Raw genomic sequence first — 19,376 nt, forward strand, 5'->3', positions numbered from 1 at the left:
CCGCGGCGAAGCCCGAGCCCGAGCCCGAGGCTGAGGCGGATGCGGTTCCCGAGGTGGAGCCCAACCCCGTCGATGGCACCCCGCCGCCGTCCGAGTCCCCCGAGCCCGAGCCCAAGCCCGCGCCCGAGGCGCCGGGGTCGCCGGTCGCCGAGCCTCCCGCCGAGGAGGCCGCCGCCGGTGTCTCCCCCGCGGACCTCGGCCTCGGCGACTCGGACTCCGACGACGATGGCCCGGTGGTGAGGCGCAGGCGCACTCGGACCGCGGTCATCGAGGAAGACGACGACGACGACGACGACGACTCCGACGACGAGGCGGCCAAGAAGCGAAAGAGGCGCGAGGAGGCGTTCGAGCTCGACGAGGAAGATTACGATCTCCTGGAGGACAACCAGGTCACCGGCTTCAAGCGCAAGCTCAAGAAGAAGCGGCTGCAGAAGGCGTCGGATGCCGAGAAAGCTAAGCCAAAGACCGCCGATGACCTCGAGAAGGACCTCTTCGGCGAGTCCGACGACGAGGAGCCCGACAAGGCGGAGGCGGCTGAGGAGCTGAAAGATCTCCAGGACGACAAGGAGGTCTTCAAAGCGGGCGCGGCGCCCCAGGGGGACTTCGTCGCGTCCGACGATGACTCCGAGGACGAGTTCGCGGACTTCATCGAGCGCGAGGAGGGCCAGCCCAAGCGTCGCAAGATCAAGTCCCACATCACCGGCGTCAGGTCTGAGCAGCTGCAGGACGCGGTGGACATCTTCGGAGATCTCGGCGAGTTGAACGAGCTCTTCGCCATGAGGCATCGAGGCGGCGCCGAGGAGGAGGACGAATACGAGGACGATGACGAGGATGACGAGAATGACGAGGATGACGAGGAGACGGACGCCGATGCGCTCGCTGGGGAGGGCGACGAGGCGCTCGACGCCGAGCCAAAACCCAAACCCAAGGCGAAGAAGGCGAAGAAGGCCAAGAAGAAGAAGAGCCGCGGCGGCGTCTCCGGCGGCTGGCAGTCTCGATTCGAGCCGTCCATCGTCAAGGAGCAGATGCTCACCGCGGAGGACGACGAAATTCGCGCCACCGACTGGCCCGAGCGCATGCAGCTGAACCCGCGATACGGGGGAAAGCCCGAGGATCCGCAGGCGGAGGCTAAGTGGATCCTCGACCGGCTCATGGGCTTGGACTCGGTTCGAGACATGCCAACCTACGGCGGCGACCTCCTTCTCACCGGCTGGGCCGACGACGTGGACCTCGAGCAGCACAGGGCTCGCGAACACCTCGTCCGGACGCAGAACCAGCTCCCCAAGGGTGAAGTCGAGGCTGTCACCGCGGCGATTGCGGCGCTCCTGAAGGCGGTTCACGAGGACGGCCTCGAGGTTGCTTACGTCGCGCAGAACATGCGGGACGTGGTCGAACCCCTGATGCGGGGCCGCCGCGACGACTCCAGGCCGCCGCCGCGCGACGCCAACGGCGCGGTTCTCGAGCGCAGGGTGCACAGGCGCGACGTCATCCACGAGATTATGGAGTGGGACAGGCGATTCTCTCGTCTCGCGCAGCGTCGCAAGGAGATGATGAAGAAGATCGACGCGGCGGCGGAGATCCTCGAGCGCGACGCAGCGCCCGAGCAAGATCTCTCCCTTCTCTCCAGCTTGGCCAACGAGTGCGAGGATGCGCCCACCGAGGAGGTTCTCAGCGACGTCGAGGCTTGCCTCACGCTTCGCTTCCACGAGCAGCTCACCGAGGTTGAGCAGAGCGGCAAGGCCGACGGGTCCCTGGGCCTCACCCGCCAGCTCCGACCCCTCAACCGCTCGCAGTACGCTCACCACTGCAAGAAGGGCATCCGCGACCTCCTCCCCACCTACGGAGCCGACCCCAGGGACCTGGGCGCGTCGCTCGGGTCGTACCGCCGCACCAAGGTGTCGCAGGCGGTTCCCGACATGAGCCCCGAGGCTGTCGCCGAGGTTTACGTGGGCGACGAGACGGGATACGCGGACGTATCATCCGTCATCCGCTCCCTCGTACACGTCGCCGCCGCGGAGATCGCCGCCGAGCCCGCGGTCAGGGCGTGGCTCCGACGGGCCATCCGCCGCAAGGCTTGCGTGTGGACCCAACCCACGCCGGCGGGAACCGAGGCGATGGACCCGTTCCACCCGCTCGCCGAGATCAAGCGCCTGCAGGGTAAACCCGCGTGCGAGTTCGGTGGAGCCGAGTTCGGCGCGGTGCTCAAGGCGCACCGCGACGGACTGATCAAGCTCCGCATCGCGCTCCCCGACGTGGTCATCCAGGAGCTCACCAACGAGATGGAGTCGGCGTACGTCATCGAGGAGGTCTCGGAGATGGCCGACGCCTGGAACAAGCTGAGGCGCGACGCGCTCGCCGGCGCCAAGGCGGCGCTGCTCCCCGCGCTGACCCGCGAGGCTGCCGTGGCTCTCGAGCGCGACGCCGCGTCTGAGATTCGCAGGCTCTGCGGTGAGTCGCTGTGGCGTCGCGTGGCGCTCGCGCCGTGGAAGCCGGACGTTCGAGACCACGACCAGTTCGGCGCGGACGACGAGGTGGAGGTGAGGGTGTTGGCCGCGGTGTGGGGACCCGGCGATCCCCCCACGACGTTCGCCATGCTCGACGCCGACGGCGAGCTGGTGGACTTTTTGCAGTGCCCCAACATTGCCGTCGGCGGTAAGTTTGGCGCGGCTACCGCCAGGAGGCAGGCGGACATGGACAGGCTGATCCAGTTCATGATCGAGCACCGCCCGCACGTCTGCGTCGTGGCCACCGCGCCCGGTCAGCTCCACGCGTGCCGCAACCTCAAGGAGAACATCGCGCTGGTCATTGGCAAGATTCTTGAGGATCACGCGCGAGCCATCCCGGAAGAGGTTAACACCATTCAGCTGCACTTCATCGACGATACCGTCCCGGCGCTCGCCGCGAGCTGCGCCGCCATGCGCACCGAATTCATCGAGCACTCGACCGAGATTCGCCACGCGGTCGCCCTTGGTCGGTACATTCGTAACAGCGCCGCGGTTGTCGCCGCGCTCGCCGCGGGTGGCGAGGCCAGGGCCCTGAACCTGGGCCCGCTCCAGGACGCCCTCACCCCGGAGGAGAAGATGGGCATCTTCGAGCGCGGCTTGATCGACGTCATCAACCAGTGCGGCGTGGACGTCAACGCCGCCGTGGCCCACCCCTGGCAGCAGTACCAGCTCCACTACGTCGCCGGTTTGGGACCGAGAAAGGCGGGGTCGCTCGTCGCCGCCGTGCGAGGATCCAGCGGCGGCGCGCTCGAGTCCCGCGACCAGCTCGTCTCCGAGCTCGGCGCGTTGGGTCCGTGCGTTTATAAAAACGCCGCGACGACCCTCCGCGTCATCGACGACGACGTCCTCGACCGCACGCGGATCCACCCCGAGCGATACGATCACACCCTCGAGATCATCGCCAACGCGTTTGATTACGACTTTGAGAATCTCAAGAGCGCGTCCGCGTCCGTGAAGAGGAAGACGCTGGAGCGCGCCATGGACCCGGATAACTGGGATAAACTCGCGGTGCTCGACCTGAGGGCGTACGCGGAGTACCTCAACGGCCAGGGTTCGGGGTGGCTGCTTTCGGCGCTGAGGGAGTTGCGGATGGAGCTTCGCGATCCCTTTGGCGAGATTCGTATGTCGTGGCAGCCGCTCAGCACCTGGGAGGAGTTCTCGCTGCTCACGGGCGAGACGCGCGAGTCGCTATCCCCGGGTAAGATTGTGCACTGCACGGTCAAGAGGCTGGTGCCGCCCCGGCGCGAGGAGGGCACCGAGGGTCACGTCGTGGTGCAGCTCGAGAGCGGCGTCATGGGCCACATCGCAAAGTCTGACCTCTCGGACCGCCCGGTGGACCGGCTGGAGCACAAGGTTGCGGTGGGCCAGGTCATCGCGGCTCGGATCATCAACGCCAACTACGAGGAGAACACGGTGTACCTCAAGTGCAAGGGTAGCGCGCTATCCGCGGAGGAGTCGAAGAGGATCGAGTTCCAGACGTGGGGCAACAAGCTGTATTACTCGTGCGAGCCGCTCGACGGCGAGGTGGCCAAGCCCACCAAACCCAAGAAACGGAAGGATGCCGCGTCCAGGCAGGCGTTCATCTCGCGCAACATCGATCACCCGCTGTTCCAGAACATCAGCGCGCAGCAGGCGCAGGCGTATCTCGATAACAAGGACATCGGCGACATCGTCCTGCGCCCGTCTTCCAAGGGGGTCACCAACCTGTCCATCACGATGAAGATTTTCGACAGCATGGTGCAGCACTTCGACATCAAGGAGGGCAAGAAGCCCGGCGTGGGACACACCGCCAACCTGGCGTTGGGCACACCGCTCACCCTTGAGGGGACCGATTACGACGATCTGGACGAGGTGTACGCCCGATTTGTTGAGCCGCTTGTCAGTTCCCTCAAGAAGCTGATCAAGCATCGCAAGTTTTTGCGGGGCACCCGAAGGGAGGTTGACCAGCGCCTCAAGGCTGAGCTGGCGAGGTACCCCGACACCCGCCCGTACGCGCTATCGGTGTCGCACGAGCACAGCGGTTTCTTCTGCCTCTCCGCGATCCTCAGCCGCAGTGGCAACGTCAGGCACGAGTACCTCTCCGTCAAGCCCGGCGGCTTTAGGTTCCGGCAGCGCGAGTTTGGCGACGTGGACCGTCTCCTCAACTTTTTCAAGCAGAGGCCGGTGCCCGACAGGGACCAGGTGAGGCAGCAGCAGCAGCAGCAGCCGCCGCCGATGCCGCAGCAGCCTCCGCCGCAGCAGTATCAACACCACCACCAGCAGCAGTGGCAGCAACAGCAGCAGTGGCAGCAGCCGCAGCAGGCGTACGGCGGCTATCCTCCTCAGGGAATGCCGCCGATGCCGCAGGGAGGCTACCCTCAGGCTGCGTACCAGAACTACCCTCCGCAGCAGGGCGGATACCCTCCGCAGCAGCAGCAGTGGCAGGGTGGGTACTGAGAGAGTTCAACATATTACGGCGGCGATCCATAAAAATAGAAGACAAAAATAAATGAACTAAAACAATTTTTTCACCACGAGCCACGACCCGCACCGTGTCACACGCCGTATCGCCATGCTCGCCGCCACCGACGGACCTCTGCTCGGCGTCAACGCGTGGGGCGATGAAGATCCCGAGCCGACGGATGAACCCGAGGCCTTCATCGACGGGTGCGACGAGCTCGCCACGCCCGAGGAGGTGCTCACGAAGCTGGAAAAACTCGCAGCCGACTTGGTCCTCGCCACCCTCCGCAGCGACCCCCCCGCGACCCCCGTCCCTGCCGCCGCGATATCCTTCACCGTCGCCAACGTGCGACGCGACGGCGCGGTGCTCGTCTCGAGCGACGGACCCCTGGCTGCGCACCGCGTTCCCCTTTCGGCCACGACGACCCTCTCCCTTCGTGACCCAAACAAGCGCAGGGCGGAGCGCTACGCCAGGATCTGGACAATGTTAGCGTCGTCGCACGCGCACCTCCGCAGGAACGAGAAGGTGACGCAGCGCGGACTCTACTACCTGATGAGTTCCGGCGCGCACACCAGCTCGCTCTTCCCCGATCCGGCGACGGTCAACTCCGCGTTGCTCGACTCCGTCTCGCTCGTCGCCGTCAGCAGGCGGTCCCTGGGGGTGGTCGCTGCGCCTCGGGGCGAGGTGGGCGGAGCGATGTCCATCCGCGAGGGCGAGGACGCGCCCTGGCGCAGCCTCTGGGACGAGTCGCGTCAAATCTCCGGCGATATCGCGGCCATCGCCAGGTGGGAGTTCCGCGGAGACTTCCGCTACGTGTTGGTAGTCGAGAAACATTCCGTGTTCCATCGGCTTTTCGCGGAGGAGCGGGTGCACACGCGCCTGCCCTGCGTCGTGGTCACCGCGAAGGGTTTCCCGGACCTCGCGACCCGAGCGTTCCTCAAGCGGCTGCAACTCACGCACCCGCACGTGCCGTTCCTCGGGTTGGTCGACTGGAACCCCAGCGGCGTGCTGATCCTCGGAACCTACAGAGCCGGCGGGAGGACGTCTTCGGCTGTGTTGGAGTCCAGCAGGTACGCGCTCGAGCTCAAGTGGCTCGGCGTGAGGTCCGCGGACCTCGCGACGAACCCCGCGAGGATTCCCCTGACGGATCTGGACCGGGCCAAGGCCAGGACGATGCTAAGAGCAGACGGGGCGAGGTTGGACGGCGACACAGCTGGCGACGAGTCCACCGACGCCTCGACCGAGCGCCTTCAATCGGCGAGGGCGAGGGAGCTGACCGCGATGTGCGCGACGGGATTCAAGGCTGAGATCGAGTCGCTGTGCCCCGGGAGCTGCGGCGGGGAGGGCAGGTCGCTGTCCGACTACGTGGTGGAGAAGATCCTCCGCGGGGATTACGCGGACTAAAGCTTTGCCGACTAAAGCTTCGCCTCGGCCAAAGCTTCGCCTCGGTAAAACTTTTACCTTTGTACCTACTAGCTAGAGTACTACCGCGTTAACAACTCCTGAGAACCGGTCCCAAACCCTCCGTGAGTTTCGGCGGTAACCCCAGCACGCACGCCTCCACCTCCTCCGCAACCCCCAGCGCCCACTCGGCGAGGTCCGGCGGCAGCCTCGCCCCGAACGTTTCATCCGCCCCGAATGTTTCATCGCAAAATTTCTTCACCTCGTCGAACCTCTCCTCCACGCGCGCCCGCAGCCCCCACGCCTCGCCCCCCGCGTGGTTCAGGCAGTTGTACACCAGAGCGGTCTGGTGCGCGGCGTACTTGTGCCCGTCGCGCGCGTCCGGATCCGCCAGCGCCTCCCTCAGCGCTCGCGCCGCGGAGAGCAGCCGCTGCATCTTCGCGGCGGCGGTTGAAAAGTGCGACCACCCGGGCGAACGCAGCACGGGCGGGATCGGGAGACGTTCCTCGCCCGCGCGCTGGAGCCCGCGGACGTGCGGGAAGAGCTCGAGGAGCCCGCGCTCGTGCAGAACCTCGAGCGGTCGGCCCGCGCACGCGCGGTTGAACTCCTTGAAGAGTTCGGCGCCCGCGACGCCCTCGAACGGGGATCTCGGGGGTGGACTCGCGCCGTCCGCGTCGGCCCGCGCCGCGCGCTCGCACGCGAGGGTGACCCGGACGCACAGCTGGATGAGGTAACGGTGGTACTTCGGCCCCGTCGGCCACAGGGGTTCGTGGTGTCGCGTCTGCTTCTCCGCTGCGGAGGGAGAAGGATCGGGAGGGTGCCGGTTGTCAGAGGAGGTACGATCGAGAGAGGCGGGGGCGGAGTCCTCCGTGCCCATGTGTCCATGTGTGCGGGGTCGACGCTCACCTGCACTGGTCGATGCCTCCTCGCGGACTCGAGTGAACAGCGCGCCCTGCCGCTCCATAGCGAAGGGCGTCACCCCAGCGGCGCCGGCTGTGAGCGTTGGGCTGTGAGCCAGTCGAAGTTTCGAGAGGAAAGTCGTGGTGAGAGGAGTTCACTTTCGATAGCACTAGCGACGGTGGGCGACATGACGCCCTACCAGTGGTTCAACGTGGTGAGCAGCCTCGGCTACGTGCTGTTCACCGCCACCACGAGCACCGTCACCATGCTGGTCCCCGCGATCATCCTCCTCCGCCCCGTATCCGCCAACCTATACGCGCGGTGCACCTCTTGGATCTTCGCGTGCTGGTGGACCTCCTGCCTCTTCATCACCGAGCGACTCAACGGCGTCAAGGTTCGCGTGACGGGCGACGCGCTGCCCCTCAACGCGCCCCTGCTGATCATGTCCAACCACAAGTGCAACCTGGACTGGATGTTCCTGTGGTCGTCCGCGATACGGACCGGGAGCATGTTTCACGTCGGCGTGTTCAAGGCGGTGGCCAAATCGGAGATTCGAGTCATACCGATATTTGGATGGGGTTGCAAGCTCAACGGGTTCGCGTACGTGCGCCGGCGGTGGTCGTCCGATGCGTCCCACCTGACGTCCTGGATCCAATCCCAGATCCGACGCCGGCTGAACGCCAACTGGACGCTGATATTTCCCGAGGGGACCAGGTACACCGACCGCAACAAGGAGCGAAGCGACCTTTCGTGCGCGAAGGATGGGCTCGAGCCGATGGCCGGGGAGATACTGCGCCCTCGAACCAAGGGCCTCGCGCTGCTCCTCCGGGAGAGCGCGAAAGGCGGGGGGTACTACCGCAAGATCGTGGACATGACCATCCAGTACACCGACGCCGATGGGAAGCCCCTGAAGGGCGCGGCGTTGGGCACCCGTTGCTTCGGACAGCTCGCCAAGGGCCAGCTCCCGGTGGCGACGTGTCACGTGCACTTCGACGTCTTCTCCCATAAGGACGTCCCGGCGGGCGAGGACGAGGACGAGGTGGAGGCGTGGGTGTGGAAGCGGTGGAGGAAAAAGGCCAACATGCTGGAGGCGTGCGCGTCCGCGGGTCAGTTCGAGGGGGTGAGGGAGTGGTCGACGAGCGGCACGGCCGTGCCTCTCAAAACGCAGACGGCGCTCCGATGCTTCTTTGTCCTTCAGGGTCTCGTGTGCGTCGGCGTCGCGTGTTCATCCACGGCGTTTTTGGCGTACGTCGCGTGCGCGGCGGTGGGTGCGGCGGTGATCGCGCAGACGGACCCGGCGTGGTGGTGAGGACGTCGTGTTGTTCTTGTCGTCGTTGCAAGGCTCGATCAAGTCGCGTCGGCTATGAGAGTTTTAACGTTTGTGTCCACCGAAGTCATTTCGCGTCGTCCTCCTCTCCGTAGGCTCTCGCCGCGGCGGATTTGAGCTCGCCGCCGCACAGCTCCAATATCTCCCTCCACAGCGGCTTGGGCAGCTGAATCACCTGCTTCAGCGCCAGCTGCTTGGAGCACGCCACGGGGTACCACACCCCCCGCTCGCACTCGCGCTTGAGCTGACCGGGCGCCCACCCGCAGTACCTGGCGAAAAACTTAAACTCGTTGGCGTCAACCTCCTCCTTCTTCACCAGCTCGCACGCGCTGTCGTACCCGCCGAGGTACACCCCGGGCAGCACCTCCGCGCTACCCTGAACCTTATCGCTGCCGTGTAGGAAGGAGACGGTGCCGTCGCCGACGTCTCCGCCAAAGTAGAGGGCGTTTTCCGCAAAGGGCCCGTCCGACTGACCGGAGACGTAGCCCATGTTGTACTGGGTGGGTCTGTTCAGGATGACGCCCATGGATCCCTTGTCGTGGTGCTCCAAGAGCAGGATGACCGCCTGGTGGAAGTACTGCTGGCCCAAGGTGAACTCGTCGGCGGCGGCGAGGAGGAGGCATCCCTTCTCCGGCGCGCCGATTCGGTGCGCCCAAGGCTTGTCCTTTGCGAGCTTGGGATTCTGTTTCCGGAGGAGCTCGAGGTTCGGCCCGGACGCGGCGGCGATCTCGTCGTCGTCCACGAGCTCGTCCTTCCCCTTCTCCTGGGAGATGAGCATGGCGCGGAAGTCGCGCCAGTCGCCCTCGAGCGCGGGGGCGACGTCGTCGTCGAGCGCGGGCGCCTTCTCCACGTCCCCGACCACGTCGTCGGGCCTCTCCGCATCCCCGGCGCCAGCCTCCGCCTTCATCTCGTCGTCTTCGTCCTTGGCGACGTCCTCGGATGCCTTCTTTGGCTTTTCCGCGTCCGCCTCACCCGCGCCGTCGCTCCGCTTCTCGGCTCGCGACGCGACCAGCCGCGAGCGGTGGGTCCCCTTCTGGAGAAACACGTCATTGGTGTTCCTCGCCCCGCGCGAAAAGTGAGGTCCAGCAGGGGGGCGCGCGCTGGGCTTTGGCGCGCGCGCGGCCGCGATGCGAGCCGCCGGCCTCACGGAGATCGCTCTGACGACGGTCGAGTGCATCTCGCCCGCGTCTACCGTCTTTCAGTGGGCGCCTGGTAGCCCCGTACTGTGGGAGATCCGTGCTTCGCGAGAGCCAAGACGTTGCCACCTCGGATTCGAAAGAGATTATTCTTGCGGTCCGAAAATATCCGTCGTGGGACCCGCAAAACCCGTACGGAACGGCGATGCTTGTTTGGGGTTAAGCGAGGTGTCATCCGACTGGTTGATCATACACTTCATTCGTAAAATACAGAAAAAGAAAGGTGCGCCTCCTCGCGTCTCACTTGTCCTTCCTCCACGTCACGAGCACGTCGTCGGTCCTGTACCTCTGCGTGCAGATCGTCTCCGCCATCGTCGCCGTCTGTCCCTCCATGAACGCCAGTATGCCCGCGTAGGCGATCATGGCGCCGTTGTCGATGCAGTACCTGTCGTCAGTCGCGTAGAGCTTACCCCCGCGCTCTCCCACCATCACGCGCATCATCTCCTGCAAACGGACGTTGCACCCCACGCCGCCAACGATCAGGACGTCGTTGGCGTTGCAGTGCGCCATGGTTCGCTCGGTGATCTCCACGAGCATCGCGAAGATGGTCTCCTGGAGCGAGTAGCACAGGTCCGCGGCTGTGCACTCGCCCGCGTCGATCTTCGTCCTCGCCTCGCTCTTGGCGAAGGTTTCGATGCCCGACAGTGATATGTCCATGCCCTTGACCGTGTACGGCATGTCGATGTACTTGGTCCCTTTCTTCGCGAGCTGCTCGATGTTGTATCCCGGCGACGGGTCGTTGCTGAGGCCGATCTCTCGCGCGAACCTGTCCAGGCAGTTGCCCACCGCGATGTCGATCGTCTCTCCGAAGATCCTGTACCGCCGCTCGTTGTAGGCGATGACCTGGGTGTTACCGCCGGATACGTAGAGGACGACGGGGTCCATGGCGCCGCAAACCACGCGTCCCATCTCTATGTGCCCGACGCAGTGGTTCACCGGGACGATTGGCTTCTTCCAAATCTGCGAGAGCATCCGGACGACGACCGCGACGGAGACGAGGGGCGCGCCCATTCCCGGGCCTTTAGTGTAACAGAGACAGTCCAGATCCGAGGGAGCGATGCCGGCCTCGTCCAGGGCCTGCTGGACGATGTCGAGGATGACCTGGCGATGGTGCTCGGCGGTCTCGCGCGGCAGGAAGCCGGTGCCGGGGGGGGTGATGTAGGTTTTGCGGGGGTTGCTGAGGATGTCGCCGGTGTGCGACACGACACCGACCGCCACCTTGTTCGCGGAGCCTTCGAAGCCCATCGCGAGCTTAACCCCGGGGGGCTTTACGTAAGCCTTGCCGCCGCCGCCCATCGCGCGTGCGTTTGCGAAGGCGAAGCGCGTCAGTGAATGGCACGCGGAAAAGCCCCGCCGCCGACTAACAACAGAGACCGCGGGCCAGTCAGAGTTTCACCGCGCTGGACGGCACCCCGGTTGCTCGGGAGGGCACCCGTGCCGATGATGAGCGTCGGTGCGATGTGGACGATCCAAGGCGCGTCGATCGCGCGAGCGCGTGTGTTACATCGCGCCGCGATCGCCCCTGGCGCGCGTTTCGGCGCCGCGGCCTCGCGACCCGCGGCATCGGCTCGCGACGAGCGACAGCCCCTCACGCAGCTCGGAGGTTTCGGGGGAGGCGTCGGTTCGGGTGGCGTCGGGAAGGGCGGGGGCGGGGGCGGCGATGGACGAAGGGACGGTGACGGCGACGACGGTGCGATGAGGATACCGAAGTGGGGATGGGCCGCGTGCGGCGCGGGCCTATCCGCCGCGTTCCTCGTCCCGGGGACGGCGCGCGCCCACGGATCGATCGCTAATCGCGCGGAGCCTCGGGGATCGGACATGATGACGTGCTTCCTGTACGGCTTCTCGTGGTTCTACGGCGTGAAGCTCTTTCTCAAGCATCTCTTCTCCCCGTGCGCGCTGTTCCTGGGGAGCATGTGGCTCCTGACGCGAATGGGCGTGCTGCCGGAACGGCTCGGGCCCGAGGCGTACGAAGCGTACGTCAAGCCGTGGATACCAAAGGAGTGGACGGATGCGAAGTTGGAGGTTAGCGGCGACGCGGTGAAGACGTGCGAACGAAAGTTCTGGGCGTCGGTGCACAGGGCGTTGCCCGCCACCGCGCACCCGACGTGTGAGAAGGTGTTCTTCGCGGGAATCCTGCTCGCGGGGCTGGTGTGACGCGTAAGATCTTAGCTCGCTCGAGTCGCCAGTCAGACGAAAAGAAAAGAAAACCGTTCCGTTACAAACGCGTTCCGTCTCCAAACCGTTCCAATCCGTTCCGTTTACTTGCCCTGGCTGGCGACCCACGCGGCGAGCGTCTGCGCGGCGAACCCGGTCGCCCCGCCCTTCTTATCGTCCCACACGGGTCCGGCGATGTCGAGGTGGCCCCACTTGGTCGTGTCCTTCTCGATGAATCGCTTCAAGAAGAGAGCCGCGGTGATGGCGCCGCCGCCGCGGCTGCCCGTGTTCTTCATGTCCGCGTACTCGCTCGTCATCCCGCACGACTTCCAGTACGTCTCCTGCATGGGCATGCGCCAGAAGAGCTCCCCGGCCTCCTTGGCGGACGCTTCGAGCTCCGCGGCGAGGTCGTCGTCGGGGGTGAACACGCCGGCAACCTCGGGGCCGAGGCCCACGATGCAAGCCCCGGTCAGGGTGGCGACATCGACGATGGAGGTGGCGCCCGCGGTCTTCTCGGCGTACACGAGCGCGTCTGCGAGGGTCAGACGGCCTTCCGCGTCGGTGTTGTTGACCTCGATGGTCTTACCGTTGGACGCGGTGAGGATGTCTCCCGGTCGGAGGCCGCGGCTGCCGATCATGTTCTCGCAGCTCGCGACGATGAAGTGCGCCTCCACGCCCGCCGGGGCCGTCTCCGCGATGATGCGAGCGGCGCCCAGCGTGGCGCCCGCGCCGCCCATGTCGAATTTCATCATCTCGATCATGGACCCGGCGCCCGCCTTGATGTTGTAGCCGCCCGAGTCGAACGTGAGTCCCTTGCCGACGACGGCGACGGTCTTTTTGGCGCCCTCGCCCTTGTAGGTCAGGTGGATGAACTTGGGGGGCTCGTCGGACGCCTCGGCGACGCCGAGGTAGCTTCCCATGCCCATCGCCTCGCACTCCTCCTTCTCGAGGATCTTCACCGAGCAGGTGTCCGGAAACTGAGCGGCGATTTCGTTCGCGATCCTCGCGAGCGCCGAGGGCGTGACGACGTTCGGCGGCGCCGCGACGAGCTGCTTCGTGAGCGCGACGCCGGACGCCTTGGCCTTACCGGCGGCGATCTCGCTGGCGACGTCGACGCCGGGCTGGGTGAGCACGTGCACGGTCTTGAGTGGCCCGGGCTTGGCGTCGGACTTGAACCGCGAATCCTCGAAGGAACCGAGAAAGGCGCCCGCGGCGATGCCCTCCGCCTTGCCCCTAAAGGCGGCTTCCTCGTCGCCCATCCAGTACTTGCCGACGGCGACCGAGGTGCACTTGGACTTGGCCGCCGCGGCGGTCGCTTCCTTGCCCAGGGACATCCACGCGTCTCCCGCGATGGCGTCGGCCTTGCCGAGGCCCACGAGGCCGACGTGCTTGAACGGCAAGCCGGCGACGCGGGTGAAGACGGAGGAGCCCGCGGCGCCCTTGAACTCCTGCTCGTCGCACATGTCCTTGACGACCGCGGCGAGGCCCGGCGCGTACCCCTCGAGGACCTTATCGTCCGCGGAGAGCTTCTCGGCGTCGGCCTCGCACACGGAGAGCACCAGCATCTGGCATCCGTCGGGGATTGCCTCGGCGCCGACGACGGAGAGATCGCCGAAAGGCTGAAGCTGGCCCGGGACGTAGTCTCCGCCGGACGCGGCGAAGGTTCGCGTGGAGGAGCGAACCGGCGTGCGGTGGCGGATAGAGGGACGCGCGCGGGGTCCGATGGCGCGCGCGAAAGGCACCGAGACGGACGCGCGGGGAGCGGATGGGGGCATCATGGCGGTCGAAGAAAAAGTGAAATCCCGATTGAAGGTGGCGGTCGTCGACGGAAGGACGAGGACGCGCGCGGTGACTGGCGCTCCGTGAGCGGCGCGGGTGGTGAGGACCGATGCGTTTAGGGCGACGGCGGTGACACGCGACGCGAACCTTAGCATGCGGGTGTGCGCACGTGCTATTGAAGAACGCGCGTCTACTGGCTCTAGGTTAGTCTCTATCCGGTTATCCATCCCCGAAACGACGCCGCGCTAGCTACGTGGGCACCCGGGGATGACGTGGGGCGTCCTCGACCCGACTCGATACCCTCCGACCCGTCACCGAACAACCTTTCGCGACACGCTCCTCACGGATTCACCTCCACCGTCTCCCACTCGTCGGTCCCGCCCTTGCGCGTGTGATGCCACCGCCGGTTCTTGCGAAGGCTCAGGTGGTCCACCTCGTCCACCCTCATCACCACGAGGCAAAAGTTCTCGAGCACGGCGTTGGGATCGGAGATGAGCTCCTCGGGGATGTCGAACGCGTCCGGATTCTCGTCGTCCAGCCGGGGGAACCCCGGCACCGGCCACGCGAACTGCGCCCTCCCCCCGGGGCTCATCTTGGCCCACGCCTCTTGCCGCTCCTTCTGCATCGTCGCCGAGTCGTGCGCGACGACGGTGAGGTCGCCGGCGATGCGGAACTGGTCCCTCGTCTCGGGCATGTACCACGCGAACTCACCCGCGGGATTGGCGCGGATCTCCTGCACCTTGCCGCTGCGCAGGTCAGTGACCATGGTGATGTCGGGGGTGTCGCCCAGGAACCCTCGGTACACCACCGTGCGGTTCGCGGGGCGCCCGTCGGGCTTCACCGTCGCCATCTGAAAGTACTTGACGTAGGGCATGTGCTTGCCGTTCTTCTTGAGCGCGGTGAGCACAGCTGTGCGCCACGCCGGGGACGTCACGGTGGATGCGGACGTCATGGTCGCGGTGTGAACGAGCTGGGACGCGACGCGGGAAATGCGGTCCAGGGCGCGCTGCATCGACTGGTTCGCTCGGTCGGCGGGCGGAGCCGGTTTTCGGTTGCCAAACATTGTCAAAAAATTGTTCAGGTTTTCGGCGGTTCGGGAAAAAGGTATCACTCGATGATGGCGCGCGCCCTCCTGGCTCTGGCGCTCCTGGCGCTCCTCGCGTGCCCCGCGGACGCGTGGAGGTGGAACAATGAGACGTGGGAGATCGAATGGGAGTTCACGCTCGGCCAGACGACGTACAAGTTCCCGATCAAGCGCAAGCCCCGGCCGGTGGGCAGGCCCGAGGAATTCTGCGCAAAGTACTACGGCGTCACGGAGGATTCGCTGTTCGCCAGGCCCCCGCTGAATCAGAGGCACGGCGACGGACTCCGCGTCGCGCGGCTCAACCAGACCCTCACCGGCAGGGGTCAGCACAGGAAGATCAGCGCGGAGGCGGAGGTTCGATGGGCGGGGAAGTCCATCCCCGAAACCCAGTGCCACGTCGGGTTCGTGTGGCACCTCCCGACGATCGTGTTTGCCGATCGGTACGAGCTGGATCGGGTAATGACCTTTCGACCGGGCTTCGTCGCGCGCGTGTTCGAGGACTGGTACTGGATCGGCGAGAAACACGCGGGCCAGGTGAACGCATCCGCGCTCGTGCTCACCACGGAGGTGCGCGTCGAACGAGCGGAGGGATCGAGCGGCGACCTCGTCGCCGTCGCCAAAATCGAAAAGGTTCCAATCCACAACAGGTATCCCGAACCCGTGGAGACCACCGACGACTGGCTCGGCCGCGCGTACGTCAACGCCACGATTCACCCGCCGCGGGTGATCCTCAGCTGCGGCAGCGCGGTACGCGAGCGTGAGGACGCCGTCCTCGGCGCGCTCGGTGGGGAAGTCGAGTGGGAGTGGCTGGAGCTCGACTCGGCGCCGGGCAGCCGCATACATAACGGGTGGCGCGTCGCCGACGGATCGGGAGTTATAGACCCCGCGTTGGGCGCGGACGTCGTCATCTGGACCGCACCCGCGGGGGTTAGATCGCACTACAGGTTCGTCTGGTGGGTGACGATCCTGTCGCAGTACGCGTGCGCGGGCATAATGTGTTACGCGACTCTGAAGGCGCCGTGGCCGAAGAAGACGTTCGTAAAGGGATACTGGAAAAACGCGCCCACGTGCGAAACCTGCGGCATGCCGATGAGCGCGACGCATCCGGGCCGGAAGAAACTGGCGCAGGAACGGGCCGAGCGGGAACGAGAGGAGAAGGAGGCGGAGGCGAAGAAGGAGGACTGAGCGAGATGTGCTAACTTTTAGCTACCGGGTGGCTATCGTGTATTGTCAAGCGGTTTCCTTTGCGGTTGCCCACGCGTCAAACTCGGATGACCTCGACGCGAAATCAAACTCCGCGGACCGCCTCGCAAAGTCGTCTTCGGGTCCCTCCTCTCCGGGTCTCTCCAGCGCGGAGACGGTCGCTTCGTGTTCTTCCATCGCCGCCGCCTCGACGACCCGCGCGATGCAATCCGCCACGAACGCCGCGATCTCCCCCTTTCGCGCCTCGACCCGCCGCTCGTGCCCTTTCCTCGCCTGAAAACCGCGAAACCGCGATTGCACCGTCGTCGCAGCTTCCACGGTCTCGCGGCGCATCTCTCGAAACTCCTTCCGCGCCTTGTGCCCGCGGTACTTGGTCTGCAGCTTAACCGCCGCGCTGTACCGCTCCCCTCGCGCCTTTGCGACGTCCTTACGAACCACGTGCCCCCTGAACGTCGCCTGCACCGAAGTCGCCGCGCGTTCCATCCGCGTAAACTCTTCGTACTCCTCGACGATGATCTCCTCGCAGAGCCTCCTCGCCGCTTTCCTGCCCAGCACGCCGCGTATACGTTTCTGTATGATGGTCGCCGCGACGTGGAGCTCGTCGAGCAGCCCCGGGTTATCCAGCGGTGGGTCCAGGGGCATCGCCCCGTCCTTGGCCATGTAGTGCATCTGGTGTTGGACGATTCTCTTAAACGCGAGGACTCGGGTCGCGGCGGCGGCGGCGGCTTCACCCTTTATTCGCGCGTCCCTCTCCTTGATCAGCCGCCGCTCCAGCATGGCGTTCACCGCCAAGGCCTCGCGGACCCCGGCGGCGGCGCGCGCGGCGAGATCGTTCGCTTCCTCCGTCCGCTTGCCAGCCCTTTTGGCCGCATCCGCGACGTCATCCTCCAACTCCTTCTTGGCGACGTTCGCGCCTTCCCTCGCGAGCCTTCGCACCTGCTCGACGCGCTCAGCCTCTCTCGTTTTCGCAAACTCGAGAACCTCGGCGAGTTCCTTCTTGGTCCGCGCGCCGTCCTCGAGCGCCTCGGCGAGCGACTCCTTCGCCTTGCGAAGCTCCTCCTCGAGGTGTTTCGTGGAGCGCAGATCCATCGGGACACCCTCCGCCTTTTTGCGCATGCGCGCCGCGCCGAGCTCCTTCATCGCCGCCTTGAGGTCTCCCTCGAGCCGCACGTTGCGCTTGATGAGGTCATCGCACTTTTGGCGGAGGTCCTCCAGCGACAGCGCGTCGTCGGGTCGCGCGTTCTCGTCGCCGAAAGAGTGCACCGAGGTGGGCACGAGCTCGTCGGCGTCGTCGAAGGATCTGGGCGCCGCGGGGTCCGGTCGCGTGGCCCGCGCGGTGGGACCGGGACGCGCGGGCGATACCCTCCGCCCGCGCGCTCGGGCCTCGCGCCCGTCGGTCTCGTCTCCGCTTCCGTCGTCGTCCACCGCGGGCGGCGGTGGCCGCGCGTCCAGCGCGCCCACCAGCACCCCGAGCACATTCTTCGCGAGGAGCAACGCCGGCCTGGTCTGCTCGCCGCTCACGTCGCGCTCTTCGACCGCGTGGAGGAGGCGCCCGAGGGCCCGCGCATCGCCCTCGGAGAGAGCCTCATCGGCCTTGTGAAGCAGAAACGCGGGGGTGAGCGCCGCGAAGCTCGACATGACGGTGGCGAGGCGCGCTACGCGACAACGAGGGGCCCCCCGTGACGCCTGACGCCAAAACGTTCCCCCCGAGAAAATGAAACGCCCGCTCGATTGATTCACGCGTCAAAGGTAAATGGAGCTCGCGCGTCACAGATGATCGCCTCACGCGTCGTCGTGCTTGACGCCAATTCTCGGAATTTAGGCCGGATTGTGACTGCATCACGTACGAAAAGGCTGATTCGTGAATATTTCGGACATATTCCAAAGGAAAGCGGTAACACCCTTTTCACCATCCGAGGCGGCGCACCCGGCGCGCATCGGAGAACCCTCGAACTCGCTCGAGAGGTTCAGACGCGGTTGCCGAGCCGAGAGAAAACTCGCGACCGGTGCGTTCGCCCCGGGCGTGACGCGCGACGCCCACCGCGGTCAGGGTCGACCCCGCGGAAAGCAGCGGAAGAGAGATTCTCCAAAAAGCACACGGGAAAGTGACACACGCGACTGGCAAGATGGGGGGCGTCGGGACCACCGCGGGCGCCGCCCCGACGGGTACGGCGGTGCTCGTCATGGCTCTACTAGTCACTGTGACCAGCAGCAGCCTCGCGCTCACCATGGCGTACCTGTTCCGCAGCGGATACCCGTACCAGAGCACGGTGCTCGCCGCGCAGCAGCTGGTCTGCACCGGGTTCGGCGTGGTGGCCATGCAGCTCATGCCCGAAGAGCGCGCGAAGCTGAGGATCTCGCGGAGCAACTACCTCACCATGCTTCTGCCGTTCACGATCGTGCTCAGCGCCAAGCTTTTCCTGCAGAACAAGGCTGTGCAGTACGTGTCGCCGGCCTTCTACGCCATGACCGGGCAGCTGCTGCCGGTGGGCGTCACCATCGCGGGATTCCTGACGGGCTCGCAGCGGTTCAAATGGTCCACCGTGTGCGCCGCGGCGGTGGTATCCGTGGGCGGCATGCTCATCAAGGCTGGCCAAATGGAGCTCTCGCCGTTCGGTTTCATCCTCACCATGTCGTCTTTGGGCTTGGACGTCGTGAGGCTGCTGTTGATGCAGTACCTGCTGCAGCCGCTGAAGCTCACGGGCATCGGGATGATGCTGCTCTCGGCGCCGCAGCAGTGCATCCTCTTCTGCGTCAACGGCGTGTTCACCGATGTCGGCGCCATCGCACGGCGCATGCAGCTCACCGAGGACGAAGGAGGGTTCGGTCCCGAATTTCTGCCCATCGTGGCGACGGTTTGCGCGCTGGCGGTGGGCGTGGTCCTGTTCAACCTCTTCTTCGTCAAGATGACCAGCGCCATCATCAGCGCCATCTGCACACCTTTCAAGGATCTGTGCACGATCATCATGTCGGACTTGTTCGTGGATCCGAGGACGGAGACGCCGAGGGCGATGGCGGGGTTCGGGCTGGCGTGCACCGCGTCTTTCGTGTACAACGTCCACGACATCTACGCGAGGAGAAAGGAGAAGGAGCGGGAGGAGGAGGAGAAGAAGCCGCTGCTGGAGGAGGAGGGCCGGGCCGGGGGGAGAGGCGGCGGGGATGCGGACGCGGAAGGCGGGGCTGGGGACGACGCGGCCGGTGAACGCGGCGAGGGTGACTGGACCTATACGGATGCGTACAAGGTCGGTTTCACCTGCTGCGGCGCGGGCGTCGTCGTCTACTCCGCCGCGTTATGCTGGCAACTCCACCACCTGTGATATTCTTTCGGGATCGTCCCTCTCAATTCTTTCTCGGACTGTGTGTGTATCTACGCATCTTTTCGTAC

General features: G+C 65.7%; 11 protein-coding genes across 11 annotated transcripts; 6 read left to right on the forward strand and 5 right to left on the reverse strand.

Annotated features, from left to right (window-relative positions):
* Window positions 1–225: 225 nt before the first annotated feature.
* On the forward strand, window positions 226–5,019 carry MICPUN_105535 (transcription elongation-nucleosome displacement protein; the record flags this gene model as incomplete). The annotated part of the gene is given in 2 exon segments (XM_002501949.1): window positions 226–233; window positions 248–5,019. 2 exon segments carry the CDS (start codon window positions 226–228, stop codon window positions 4,938–4,940), a joined length of 4,701 nt encoding a protein of 1,566 aa, XP_002501995.1. The 3' UTR covers window positions 4,941–5,019.
* Window positions 5,020–5,055: 36 nt separating this feature from the next.
* Window positions 5,056–6,348, forward strand: SPO11 (type II DNA topoisomerase VI subunit A 1; the record flags this gene model as incomplete). The annotated part of the gene is made up of 1 exon (XM_002501950.1): window positions 5,056–6,348. One exon carries the CDS (start codon window positions 5,056–5,058, stop codon window positions 6,346–6,348), a length of 1,293 nt encoding a protein of 430 aa, XP_002501996.1.
* Window positions 6,349–6,388: 40 nt separating this feature from the next.
* On the reverse strand, window positions 6,389–7,309 carry MICPUN_58306 (predicted protein; the record flags this gene model as incomplete). Its single annotated transcript, XM_002502320.1, has 2 exons — window positions 6,389–7,137; window positions 7,252–7,309. 2 exons carry the CDS (start codon window positions 7,307–7,309, stop codon window positions 6,437–6,439), a joined length of 759 nt encoding a protein of 252 aa, XP_002502366.1. The 3' UTR covers window positions 6,389–6,436.
* A 123-nt stretch (window positions 7,310–7,432) lies between these two features.
* On the forward strand, window positions 7,433–8,554 carry MICPUN_58307 (predicted protein; the record flags this gene model as incomplete). Its single annotated transcript, XM_002501951.1, has 1 exon — window positions 7,433–8,554. The coding sequence occupies one exon, from the start codon at window positions 7,433–7,435 to the stop codon at window positions 8,552–8,554; it is 1,122 nt and encodes a 373-aa protein (XP_002501997.1).
* An 85-nt stretch (window positions 8,555–8,639) lies between these two features.
* On the reverse strand, window positions 8,640–9,749 carry MICPUN_100340 (predicted protein; the record flags this gene model as incomplete). Its single annotated transcript, XM_002502321.1, has 1 exon — window positions 8,640–9,749. The coding sequence occupies one exon, from the start codon at window positions 9,747–9,749 to the stop codon at window positions 8,640–8,642; it is 1,110 nt and encodes a 369-aa protein (XP_002502367.1).
* A 259-nt stretch (window positions 9,750–10,008) lies between these two features.
* MICPUN_97334 (predicted protein) lies at window positions 10,009–11,013 on the reverse strand (the record flags this gene model as incomplete). The annotated part of the gene is made up of 1 exon (XM_002502322.1): window positions 10,009–11,013. The coding sequence occupies one exon, from the start codon at window positions 11,011–11,013 to the stop codon at window positions 10,009–10,011; it is 1,005 nt and encodes a 334-aa protein (XP_002502368.1).
* A 450-nt stretch (window positions 11,014–11,463) lies between these two features.
* On the forward strand, window positions 11,464–11,925 carry MICPUN_58310 (predicted protein; the record flags this gene model as incomplete). Its single annotated transcript, XM_002501952.1, has 1 exon — window positions 11,464–11,925. One exon carries the CDS (start codon window positions 11,464–11,466, stop codon window positions 11,923–11,925), a length of 462 nt encoding a protein of 153 aa, XP_002501998.1.
* A 104-nt stretch (window positions 11,926–12,029) lies between these two features.
* Window positions 12,030–13,931, reverse strand: MICPUN_58311 (predicted protein; the record flags this gene model as incomplete). The annotated part of the gene is made up of 1 exon (XM_002502323.1): window positions 12,030–13,931. One exon carries the CDS (start codon window positions 13,929–13,931, stop codon window positions 12,030–12,032), a length of 1,902 nt encoding a protein of 633 aa, XP_002502369.1.
* Window positions 13,932–14,044: 113 nt separating this feature from the next.
* Window positions 14,045–14,578, reverse strand: MICPUN_97336 (predicted protein; the record flags this gene model as incomplete). Its single annotated transcript, XM_002502324.1, has 1 exon — window positions 14,045–14,578. One exon carries the CDS (start codon window positions 14,576–14,578, stop codon window positions 14,045–14,047), a length of 534 nt encoding a protein of 177 aa, XP_002502370.1.
* Window positions 14,579–14,821: 243 nt separating this feature from the next.
* On the forward strand, window positions 14,822–15,830 carry MICPUN_58313 (predicted protein; the record flags this gene model as incomplete). The annotated part of the gene is made up of 2 exons (XM_002501953.1): window positions 14,822–15,768; window positions 15,803–15,830. The coding sequence occupies 2 exons, from the start codon at window positions 14,822–14,824 to the stop codon at window positions 15,828–15,830; spliced, it is 975 nt and encodes a 324-aa protein (XP_002501999.1).
* Window positions 15,831–18,117: 2,287 nt separating this feature from the next.
* Window positions 18,118–19,308, forward strand: MICPUN_58315 (Drug/Metabolite transporter superfamily; the record flags this gene model as incomplete). The annotated part of the gene is made up of 1 exon (XM_002501954.1): window positions 18,118–19,308. One exon carries the CDS (start codon window positions 18,118–18,120, stop codon window positions 19,306–19,308), a length of 1,191 nt encoding a protein of 396 aa, XP_002502000.1.
* Between the last annotated feature and the right edge of the window lie 68 nt (window positions 19,309–19,376).

Source organism: Micromonas commoda, chromosome 5 (assembly GCF_000090985.2).
Source record: "Micromonas commoda chromosome 5, complete sequence".
Classification (NCBI taxonomy): domain Eukaryota; kingdom Viridiplantae; phylum Chlorophyta; class Mamiellophyceae; order Mamiellales; family Mamiellaceae; genus Micromonas; species Micromonas commoda.